Genomic DNA, 12,703 nt, shown 5'->3' on the forward strand with positions numbered 1-12,703 from the left:
ATAATAATAATAATAATAATAATAATAATAATAATAATAATAATAATCTACATAACAGCATATACATATATATAATTTAAGTGTAGGCGTAAGATATAAAAAATTTGATAACACGTTTTAAAAACAAGGATTATTCGCGAGAAAACGCGCAGCGCAAGCCTCGGCGCGGCAGGAGTCCGCGCCGTCCGCGGCCTTCCGCAGGTAAAGTCGTGACAACGTCAGTTCTTACCTCGTTGATGTGCTTGTAGGTCTTGATGAGGTCGACGCTGAGTTTCCTGAGGGGCGCCGTCGCTGGATCGCGAAACCTGTGGGGTATCCTGGCCTGCATGGCGTGAATGTCCGAGGGGGTCTCCTGCGGAACCCCGCCGACAGCCCCGCCACCCGCGGCACCAGCCCCACTGCATACCGCGGAGGGCATGGGCTCCTCGGCCACCAGGCGCCCGTAAAGGGGCGCACCGCCGGTCCCCGTCCTCCCGCTCACTGAAAGCACCAGGAGACAAACGGATCAATGCATGGCGACGGTCGAAGAGTACTCACTTTGATACACCCCCGCGTGTGCACGTTCCGCCTTCGAGCGCTGATCGCACAGGGGTATACGTACGCGAGAGGGAAAGAGCTACTATATCGAGCTTCTGCTCGATTAAATTCTGTTTGACGTTTCCTTACTGCTACACGCGACCATCGGACACGATCGTATCGAAATATGTTACATTAAGGTCGAAATAAGACATGATCATTCCGAACGCGGATACGCAATGATCATTATGATCGTCGACTCTCGATTCTCGCAAACGTGATTCTCCGACGACAATCTTTCAAATTTATAAACTGAACAGAATAAAAGAAGCTTTGCTATCTTTCTTCTTTAATACTTTCTTGTAATTGTATTTCTGTTGGAAGTACTAAAATAAAAATCAAAACATCTCTGATGTTATGATTAAATCATTGAATATTAAAATCGTGAAAAAAATATATAAATATATAATACGCAAGAGATTATTATTCAGTATAATATTATATGTATTATTGTTCACACATACGCACGATATTGATTTTTGAAATCTGCATGGTAATTGCAGTGAGAAAATTCAACTCGTAGCTTTGCAGAAATGGATCAATGCGTGGTCGCGAGTTTAGTCAATGATCAATATTTATGTTTACTGCCTGATATTGACGTTTATCTGTTAAGTTTATCATTAGGTAATTAGATTCGCGTAGTAATTAGGGAACGTCAAGCAACCAAGTTGCAAGTTGTTTTGATCGATGCTGCGACGCTAAAGATGTAAGATTATTATGCTTGCTGTGACAAATAAATTCGATTGCAGACATGTAATTTGAGGCGTAAAAATGAACTAAATTGATTAGGATTAAATATGTGTGTTTATTCACATAAAGTTATATTAACCTAATTTTTTACCTATAAATATAAGAAATTATTGGAAATCTTTCTATTTCTGAAAAAACTTTTGTTGTTGTTGCAAAGCTTGCTTTTAGTGTGGGTTCAAAAATGCTATTTACGCTAATAATTAATCTTAAATAGGTAATGTATTAGTCATATAACTTGTCACGTTAATTATTCTTCTTCATCTTTTAAGCAGAACATAAAGGTAGTTCATTACACTATTAATGGTATAATATAAACGTCATCTTAATTAAAAATTATGTAAACACCCGCTCATAAAAAATATGCAATAGAAATATATAAAAAAAGAAAAATATGAGCGATATCAAACACGGACATAAGACAGTAATGGACGAATATGTCGTAAATAATGCAAGATCCCGTTAGAATTATTATATGCCGTGCAATAATTTTACATCACTCGTGTTCCATATATTTTTGATTGCAGTAATTAGCAATCGTATTAGCTATTAATTTGAAACAATGTACGAGGAGAATACAACGACAATCGGTGGGATATCTTTTTCACTGAGGAAAGATCATTCGGTCCTGAGCTTCTTTTTTTACGGTCGACGTTAAAGCCGCGACGTAATTAGCATCAGAAAAATTTCGCGGAGTCGCGTGTCCGCGAATGAATACGCGATTAAAACCGCCGCCGCTACTCCTCCGCAAACAGAATCGGTTTTGTTGAAATTACTCTCGGATAATCCCGTAATAATACCAGGGTATGTTAAATCCAACTCTTTTGTGGTCCGCGTGATAAGTTACCTTCTCTCTAATGGAGTTTTTCTCAAGCTAATCAAAGTGTCCCTTTTAATAATATAATCATATACATTGTTTCGATAAATCTACCAAAGAGATCAAAATCCTCCTCGCGGACTGGCATACCAGGATTAGCGTGACTTTTTCACGAGTAAGAGACTCGCGATGATTATAATCATCGCGAGTCTCAAGCACAGAGGATTGCGGGAAAATGACAGACGGCAATTTGCAACAACTCCTTCCGTGAAAAGTAATCCGTCCGAATGAATCACGACCGCGCGGGCTGGGAATTGCGATACGTTCGAAGAAGCATGCGTGTTGAAGAAACTCGCGTTGATTGTTTCTATAACGATCTGCCGCAGAAATAGACAGTAGTTCGCCCAGGTGCAATCTGCAACGGACCTTTTCTTCGTAAAGCGAAAAGGCAAAAGGCAAGAGCTTTTCGTCTTGACCGATTCGACGTTCGCGGAAAAGTATTCGTCGGCGCGGCCAAAAACTCAACCCTTTAACGAACGTCATAAAAAATAATAGATTCCTGTACAGTGTTAAAAATTACACGCGCGTTTCGTGGGAAGCGCCGTGTGCGATATAAATGTACACGCGTACGTACGGTATAATTGAAAGGGGAAATCTGATTCGAAAAATAGTATCCGAACGCTCGATTTCTTCTCTCCGGGCGCGTGCTGGCGGTTTCGCTTAAGTATTTTCATCAGCCGTTGAAACGAGAGCTCTTTAAGGCGCTCTCGGGCGCTCTTCACGGCGAGGACGAACACTTGCGGTAGAGGAGAGGTGAGAACAAAAGCGCGCAAATGCGAGAGCATCGATAATTAACAATTCCGCCGGTGAACGGACCACTCTCGCGCGGTCCTCTTTCCTCTTCCTTTTTTTTCTGGCCGGTAAAAAGACCCGTTTCGCTTCCACAAGAGGTATAACGCTTCATTTACATCAGTCAAAAGCAATCTTAAGATACCGTAAAAATGTTAAAGAAATGTTCCGGACATTAATTTAATTTTTGTTGCTATCGTAATTAATTTAACTTTTATCGTTGCCAATTCAATCTCGCTCCGGTAATTATGCGAGCAAGTTGCAAAAGCCACCACGTTTCTCGTGGGGAAGAAACGGAAAAATCTGGCGTTTATTGTTTCGCGCTTTTGAAAGGATCAAATCGCTCGCGCGAGCCTCCAAATCAGATTGGGGAGTGAGGCGAATGAAACCTAAATCTTGCGAAAGTCGAACAAAGAGAGCGAGAGAGAAGTGTCGATAATTAACAAGAAGGGACGAAACGTGTTCCATGCGCGGCGGAGAATCGGGACCGCAGCGAGTAGGTGGGGTCGTTAATTTTGACGTATGACTCCTCGTCCGTCCGTCGTCCGCTTCGGCACCCGCTGAAGCATTTACTGTCATTTTAACGACCCCGTTAGGTGACGCGGGCCGGCTTAACGCCGGACCGCTTGGTGCTACGTGAAACAGCACCCTTATAGGACCACCCACGTTTCGCCTTTTTTGCGCGGCCGTAGTCGAAGTTACTCGGCTTATTCGCGATTTGTTTTTCCTTCTTCCCTCTTCACGTGGGACGTAAATGTTACGAGATCATGCCCGGATAAAAATCTCACTCGTCCATACACTGTTAAATATTAAAGGATGCAATTTAAATCAATACCTTAAGTTAAATAACATTTTGTTATTTTTAACTACGATGTGCATCGAATATTTTAACTACATTGGTTTAGTTAAATTAATGATATGTTGAGTAGGAGCAGTGGCAATCTATAGGAATGGTTGAAAACGATTCGAATTGAGTATAATTTGACACTACGAATTTAGCAGTGTATACTTGTTTTTCCTATTTTTACTAATATATTTATTTTCATAATTTTTAAATGTCGGCTTACCGACAACAAACGGAAATCTCTCTTTCGGAAGGTCCGATTAAATAGCCGAGTTGGTGTTCCGCTCAGTCGTACCTTGAATGCCTCCTTGAAAAGCCTCTCGAGTAGAGAGGAAGGACAAAGAGCGCGCGCAATGAAATATACTCCGGAAGCAATTTAATTGTTTTTGCATATAGATTGAATGAAGCCGACGAAAAAGAAGTTTCATTAATTGCGTGCATTTTCGATACCGGTCAACTAATAACATCATAGTGTATCATATAATTTGTATTTCTGCACATCAGCCAATTAAAACAATTTTTAAATAAGAAATTAGATTATTTCGCAATATTTCCCCAACGATCGCTTACTTATGCACTTTACGACAATATTGTGACGCGATATAATTTAATGAGCTGAGAAATAACATGTCCGTGCAGATAAAGTTACTTCGCGTACTTCATTTGTCGCATTTTAGTTAATGAAATAACGAGGAAAGAATGTGCATGACTGGCTCGAACGAATAAATGCGCCATAGATCGAACATGTGACTGAGACAAGTGAATGGTTGAGTGTACAAACAAACGAATGAATGAACAAGCAACGGTAGATATAAGCGAGCAGAATGCTTATTACGCTTTTCGCGATATTTCCAAGTATTATTGAATATTTTTATGCAAGCTCGTGTTTACCTTGAATTGTGACTCGACTCATAACGAGCTTACGTGAAACGTGAAACGTAGATAAATTGAATTCCGACACAAGTGTCTTATAAAATTGGATAAAAACAAAAAGCAGTGAAATTTGATCATTGTGCGTCGTTATGTAGCAAATGAGAGATTAACACATTCACCGCCGTGTCACCGGTGGTCGACATTGGGATTTCCGTTTACGCCTTATCGGTCATCGGTGACCGTCATGAAGCGACAGTCAAATAAATATGTCACGTATTATATTTGCGTGCAAAATTCAATACTATAAAGTCTATAAATTTACTACTATAATATAAACGTTTTATTGTTCCTTTGAGTATAAAATAATTCAATTTGCGAAAAGTCACGTAAAATACGCTTGAACGTGCTAAGTAATTGTTACATTTATGATTTACAATTAGTCTTAAATAAATAGCAAATTGACCATCTGGTCAAGGAAATTTATGATACAATTTGTGATATAATTATTCTCCTTCTCAAGACCTGATAATATTAAATGGAGAAATAATCACATTGGAAAAATAGTCCTAAAAATAAATTAAATTATAAAACTGTCAAATAAAGATTACATATCACTTGTTTTCCGCTGTAAGGGCATTCATCGTCATTTACATATTTTATGTAACTGACATGAAAAATGCACACACTCTTCTGCATCGGAGCGCAAACTGAAAATGTAATTTTCCAACGAGTCGATCGCGTGACATGAATAATCATCGGCCGGGACCACCCGGGATTTGTTCGGGATATAATCGGGATATTACGAGGTACTGATCTTTTCCTCGTTTAGTTGCACCGTGTCTTTCCACTGCGGTATACACCTCCCTCCCCTCCCCCGGAACGATAAAAAAAATTGAGGCAAAAAAACATCGGCAAAAAAGCCGTCGATGCTCGAACTCGTCAACTCGGGGGCAAAACGATAACTTATCCAGCCAATCATTCACCACGCGAGACTTCAACGTACACACGTTACCGAAAGACACGCACCGAAGGGGAAGAAAGGGAAGGAAAAAAAAGCAAGAAAGCGACAGGAAAAGAGAGGAAAAAAAAGAGCGGAGGAAAAGGGGAGAAGCGGGACGAGAAAAAGAGACGCAGAAACGACAGGGGTAACGAGAAAATCACGACTAGGTCGGGTCAAATTTGCGGGCTGTCTATCCCCTTTGACCCGTTCCCTCCCTCCAGATCGTCCCTCACTTGTCTCCCTCCCCCCTCCCATTCGTCCTTCTCCTCCTTCCGTACCTCACTATCCAACGTTTCCTTTTTTTTTTATTATTATTTTACGAGCCACTGCGTATCGGAAAGCGGGGCTGTTCTCCCATCGCCTCGATGAGAGAGCCCCGCCGTCGTTGCTCCGTTTGAAATGTAGGCCAGGGCGCGGTTGAATGAAAAAAAATATTCATTAACACGCGCGGGAGTACAGCGGTTCTCCGTGCGCGCGTTTTCTCTCGCGTACGAGCATCGCATCGAGATGTATAATCGATTAATCCGACGTAAGTAATCCGCGCGTCTTTCCATCTCTCCCGTAAAAAGGAATGGCGCGGAGATTTCGGACAACGAAAAATCTCGACGTGACGGTCCCTTTGAGAATGAGACTTTGCAATCACATCGGTATCAGAGACGAAAAATCGATTAGAAAGAGGATTGTCCGCTCCGCGTTACATAATCTCTCGGAACATATGAAAAGATCGTAAGTCGTGGTTTAAATAAACCCTTTTCGTTCAAGAATCATTGCGTCTCTCGTCTCGATGATCCGCGCGAAAAATGTGTATCGAAGATCTCCGTTACTTGGGGTATTATTTTTCGAGCAATAAGCCGATATACGGCTCACGTGAAAACTGTTTTCGGCGCGCGCGCGACGGCGGGCGTCTAGCCGTAATTCCTCGCGATTAGTAAGTCCTAAAGTTCATTTCGCACTTCAAACGAACCTACCGGATCGAAAACGCACCGTGGCGTGTGGAAAGAGTGAGCACCATCGACAAAAGATTCCTCGTTCCAAAAATATATCCCGGCTCGATCGTGAAAAATTCAGGCACATATCGATACAGAAAGCGGACGGGGAAGAGGGAGAAGCGGGAGAGGGGTGGATTATCCTGTCGGTCGATATAGGCGCGCCGCTGCCTGAAACTGGAACGTTTCGCACGAGAGTACGCGAACAACCCCCGTTTTCGCCGCGCAGATCGCGCACGGATTCTTTTTTCGTTCGTTCGCTCGCTCGTTTTCCTTTTTTTTTTCTCCCTCTTTTGTTTCTTTTTCCTCGCGAAGAACCGAGAATTTTTCCGGTGCGGATGCGCGAGATAGGGCGAACTCGTCGATAACGTATTATCGAAACGAACGGTCTCGCACGTGGCGGCATAATGCCGAGTGCCATCTGTCGCGCCGTGTTTACCGTCCCTTTATTCTCGCCGAGGCGCGAGGGCACGACCCCGCAATTTTTGCCAATTTGAGCCCCCGCAGTCCCACGGTCGAATTCGGGCACCGCGGTAAACGTTACCGGTAGAATACGGTAACGAGTTCGGTTATCGGTTAGCCTTCACGGTAAAGCGGGGAGCACACACTTCTGCACAACGTATAATGCGTAAGCATAAGAAAATTGATTGGTCTATTTTCTTATGCACATGTATATGGTGCTCCCCGCTTAAAGAAAAAAGATAAACACGCATCAGGATTACGCGTAAAAATAGCTATGCAAAATTGTCATTAAAATTCAGTCCTTGGTTTTAATTATAAATCCGTTAGTTGATTCAATCTATAGTTAAGATTATGATTTATTATAATTATATGTATAACCGTAGCGCTACTCATATCAAATTGATACTCTAATCTTTTTCTATCAACCTCTGCATCAAAGTCGGAAAACCGAAATACTTGGGGAAAAAAAATGAAAATTTTCTTTGTGGATATAAAGGAAAAAGTATAAAACCCATGGGGCGACAATTTTGCTTCAATCTGATTAAAATTTCATGTTCTGTGTGACAAATACGGTAGTATCTCGCATACCAATCTCTGATACGGCTAAAAAGATAATAAAAATTTCAGAATAGAATCTAGACACGTCTGTAACAAACCGTGTAAAAGCCGCTGCTGCTTCTCTTCTCTCTATATACGTAAATGTCGCGTTACAACGTTCGCAAGCCTCAAGCTGGGGGCGCGTGAAGTTCGCCAGAGATCGCGGAGACGAGATAACGCGTACCGGCACGCATACGCGGGTTGAGAACCGCCGTCGCGAGGTCACGGAAGGCTTGACACAGGCCGTTCGCGATAGCCAGCACGCATTCCGCTTCATTCATGCTTCTTGATCCACCGCCCTTCATCCCCCTCGTCTGTCCTCACCCCCTCGATCCTACGACACCCCCGTTTTGCCCCCTCGTCCCTCCGTCCCTCCGTTCGCCCCCGCGGTCGAACCTCTCTCGGGGGGGTATTTGCAAGTACACGGTGCGAAACGATCGCAGTCGTATCTTTTTCTGACCTCGGCGAATGACTCCGCGCACCGCCGCGCCGCGGAGAAATTGCCGGCTCTTTCGCGAGAGAACGATTCTCCCTTTCTTTTTTCCCCGAGACTTTCACATCGAGAACAGCTGAGCTCGCGAGATATGAAGAGAGAAAAGTGGCTTCAAATCCGCCCAATCTTCCCTCCTTCCGCCGCATAACGCTTTACATTTGTCTCCGCGTCGTCGTATTCGAAGTTACGTTTAATACAGAGACAGAAGAGACTCCCACATTCAGGGAGATCGTTTGCAACCGCGTAAGAAAAGTGGATCAATCGAAAGCAGTTACCTTCAGCCGTGTCCGCTTTTTTCCGAGTTAAAAATGCAGTTTTCTCCATTACTGATATCTAGTCTAGCCTCGAAAAAAAAATATACGTCGCTTAACGTAGCGTTTCGTACAAACAAAATAAATTGAGCCCGCCCGCAGCTAAGTTTCTTATATGAAAGAGCTAAGACTGATTTCTCCACTTTCGTGGCGCGGGTTGCTAAGCATCTTACGCGGCGGGCTAAATAGATAGAGGTCTCTCTCTTTCTCTCTGTAAATAAAAAAAAAGAAAAGGCAGAGATAGGGAAAAGTGTTTTAACCATTCGAGGACCGACTCTGGACACGTCTATCACTTGCGGGAATGCAACACGGGTGGGTCGCATTAGCGCAACGCGTACGTCAACCTCGCGTGTTCGCGATCGCCCGCGCCGATAATAATCGTCCGGCATTCATTCACCGGCATTTAAAAGTGGTTAATTACGCCGGGAACGATTTTATTGTTCCCACCTGCCTCCTCGCAAACTCACGTCACCGCGGCGATGCGAAATGCGGGCGCGACGATTTCTTCCCGCAAAAATTATACTAGCGAAAGGGCCATCCCTTCAACACACTAAGGACAATCGTTTCTTCTGTACGTCGATAAAAAAATGTTCACCGCTTATATATTATTTTTACAAATTTTAACAACCTATCATATACCGTATAGAATAGTTTTCGTTTGTCGCTGATTAATTTTTCGATTTTATTATTGATCGGCGATTTTATTATTGATCGGCGAAAATGGGGTCAACTATTTGTATTAAGTTTTCATAAAAAAATTAATATCGTATGATGCAACTCTGCGTTTTAACAGGAAATAATATTAAAAACTTTGAATTCTCCATAAAAATAACAATTGGAAATTGTTTAAAAAATATACAAAGGTAATAAGAAAGAATTAGGTAAAGGTATACTAAAAGATATAGAAAAGACCAGTCGACTAACTATATTGCATTAGACTCGAGTTTTAGTTAGACATCTTCAGGGCCGAAATTCGCAATAAAATCTCAAGTTTATAACGTCAACGATATGTTAGGTACACCCGATACAATCGACACACGTAATATGTGTTACCGTTCATAATTGGCACCCTCTCTCTCTCCCTCTCCGTCTCTTCCCTCCCCCGCGCTCTCTAGCCTGGCTCTCGCCTATTATATCAACCTACATCCGGAAATGCCAAAGCTTCCCACGACCAGCGTTACTCACGAGCACCGTGTATGGCCCGTGTGTGCGACGACGACCGGGCGTTCTTGTCAAATAAAATCGATATTTAATACCCCACTCGGAATTGTGAATTATTATGATCCCACTTAGCCCGTCTTACGTACGTATCTAACTAAGGTAGGTAGGTAAGAAGGATACGGTGTACAATGCGAAGAGAAACAGACACTGCGGTATCGATTTTCTCGCTTTCACCGAAACAGGATTTCAAAAAGAAGTGAATCAACATTACACACGTTAAGTATTCCGTTTCTTTTTCCACATTACCGATATGGCGCACCAATCTATTTCCAACTTTTAACTTGTAGAATCCTACAAAAAAAATCGGAAGGTAATTATAAATCGTAATATGTATAATTCTTTAATACTCCATAAATAAATAAAATTTTATTTCCATTATCGCTTCTAGGTATGATATATCTTTTAATATCCATTTCCTTAACGATCCGCGATTACTGAAAAAAATGTTAATTATGCACGAGTCTCGTTTGCCCCAAATTATTTAAAGTATCTTTATCATCATTATCGCCAGGTTTAAAATAAAGAATGAGCGTCTTTTAAGAAAGACAAATCTCAAATTTATCGTTTTTTTTTTTAAATAAAAGCTCGCTTTTGTTTTCCGAAGCGTCTGGCTTTTGAACTTCGAGAAATAAAAATTGTGTTGTCGCGAAGGAAAAAGTACCAAAGACCTCCGCGATCTGTAAACGATAACGATAACGACGACAACGACGACGACGTCGATTGATAATAAGCGAACGCGAGGTGTATACGTTCGCTCTCCGCGAACGTATATCATAACTTTCGATCGTGGGCCTCAGGCAATATCGGAATTTGTAGCATTACGGTGATTATACTGATATAGAGCGTCGCGTCTTATATTCGCCATATCTGCCGCTGGAACAACATCCCCGGCGTTTGTTCAGCGTCTTGACCGTGCGTCTCCACCGAGGAAGAATTGAATCCGGTAGAAATGTTTTATCCTCACTAACATAAGCTATCCGACTGGAAACATCTTTCTGATAGCAATTTTACGTGCGCTTTATGTTTTGCATTAAAATATGTCACTATATTGATAAATTATATTAATTTTTTAGATATTCCAAGATATTAATGTTGACACTATTGCAGATACATTGGATTTAAAGCAATTTTTCAAGAACTGATATCTCAAAACGACCGTAATCTCTAATAAGTAAACCTAAATTAGAAATTAATTAACGTTTTTAACTGGGAACATTATTGAGGTAATTGGCTGAAAGATTAGCAGAAGGGTGGCTAAGAATAAAATTATAATCGGCTTAAAAATATTTCGCGTATAATTCACGCTAAATTTTATATTAACATAAAGTTATTAACCTATCATTTTCGGATAAGAGGATTAAGCGGCAAAATATCGTTACGCCGCAACGTCTTGCCGACCCGTTCGCAACCGAGACTGCCGTTTTCGTTACGCCGCTTGGCAGATGCTACGTAGGGGTGGTGACAGGGTGACGGGGCGAGACTCTCGCAATCAGAAATTCCCGTATATGGGGACGAGAGAGAGAGAGAGAGAAAGAGAGAGAGAGAAAGGGGAACGCGAGAGTGTGGGAGAGAACATCAGGCGGAAGAACGACGAAGACGACTGGTTGTATAAACCTATGTACACAACCAGTCGCATGTGACTCGAATACGGGACGATTCCTCCTGCCTGCGAGTTCTTCTCCTTCTCCTCCCTCTTCTTTGTCACCTCCCTCAAAAATTCTCGCGAGAGACCGGCAGATTTGCAAAAGACAGCGAACGCCATAAGTCGTAGGCGACGCGAACGCTACCTGCTTGCCTCTCGACTCTAGTCCCGGTGCGAAAGCGAGGCACAGAGACGAGACGAGAGGTAAGTACGAAAAAGAGCTAGGAGGGAAAAAGAGTCAACGCGAAAAGGAGAAGAAGGAGGAGGAGGTGCCAGAAAATAAGGAATAAGAAAGAGAGGGAAAGAGGAATTTCCGTCCAGAACTTGGTATACCTCTCATTTGCATAATATACAAGAGCCGTCCAATTCTCCACTCTTTCGACCCATGTCCTCTTTCGCGAGAGGAAAGGAGAAGAGCGAATTAAGGTGATGTACGTCATAATACATTTTAGCGCGAAACACGTGCATGTTACTATAAACTGCAGTAAAGCGCACAAAAACAAGCTAATGTAAATAATATAAGTATAAATTTTTCTATCTTTTCAATTGATTCCGTTGATTCTTCATCCAAAGCCAAACGTGAATTGCAAGCGTTTTTACTTCCTATCACTTACTACTGCTATAAAAATTAATGAGATTATTACTACGTAAGATCATTGGCACCAGAAGTACTTAAACTTGATAGTAAGTATACAACTAAAATATGCAACTGAAATATGAGATACTAAAGCAGAATGTATAGGCAACGATATGCTTGCATGAAAAATAAAAATCTTAATGTCATTTTATGATACAGAAGATCGTTGATGATGCAGCATCGAGAGAGACGTTTCACTCTGATTAAGCTATTGCAAAATAACTGAAGGTAATTTTTAACTTTTTTCAATCTTTTGTTTTAAATATTTAAGTTAAAACTATAAGCGACAAAAGATAAATTATTGAAAAACATGATTTTCTCGAGATGATTTTACTCCCCCTCCTCTCTTTCTCTCTGTTTCCTGTTCTAAAGCTACACATGATATGCTTATATAATAATATAAATCCTAAAAAAAAGAGAAATAAAAGTAAATGTGCTGAATTTCTTTGGTAAATGTTATCGGCTGTTTATTCACTGACCTCGCCCAATCATACGGTCTTGCGGCATTGCGTCTCTCTCTCTTTTTTATCTCATGCGGTCTACTTTTACGTTTCGAACGTGCTCTGACATGACAAATATGCGTTCGAATCGTAACTGGTAATTGCCTGTTACTGGCAGGACGTGCACGTGTAATTCATCGTTGTTGTC

The 12,703-nt window shown here is 41.6% G+C and overlaps 1 protein-coding gene across 1 annotated transcript in view; it reads right to left on the reverse strand.

The window, feature by feature from the left end:
• The window catches only part of LOC112455650 (serine/threonine-protein kinase minibrain), a 58,011-nt gene that overhangs the window by 26,884 nt on the left and 18,424 nt on the right, over positions 1-12,703 (reverse strand). The window contains exon 2 of the mRNA XM_025017694.1: positions 230-480. Within this exon, the coding sequence (XP_024873462.1) occupies positions 230-480 (251 nt within the window). The remainder of the gene's footprint in view (positions 1-229; positions 481-12,703) is intronic.

This window comes from Temnothorax curvispinosus, unplaced genomic scaffold (genome assembly GCF_003070985.1).
Source record: "Temnothorax curvispinosus isolate PA1 unplaced genomic scaffold, ASM307098v1 QBEX01006316.1, whole genome shotgun sequence".
Taxonomy (NCBI): Eukaryota; Metazoa; Arthropoda; class Insecta; order Hymenoptera; family Formicidae; genus Temnothorax; species Temnothorax curvispinosus.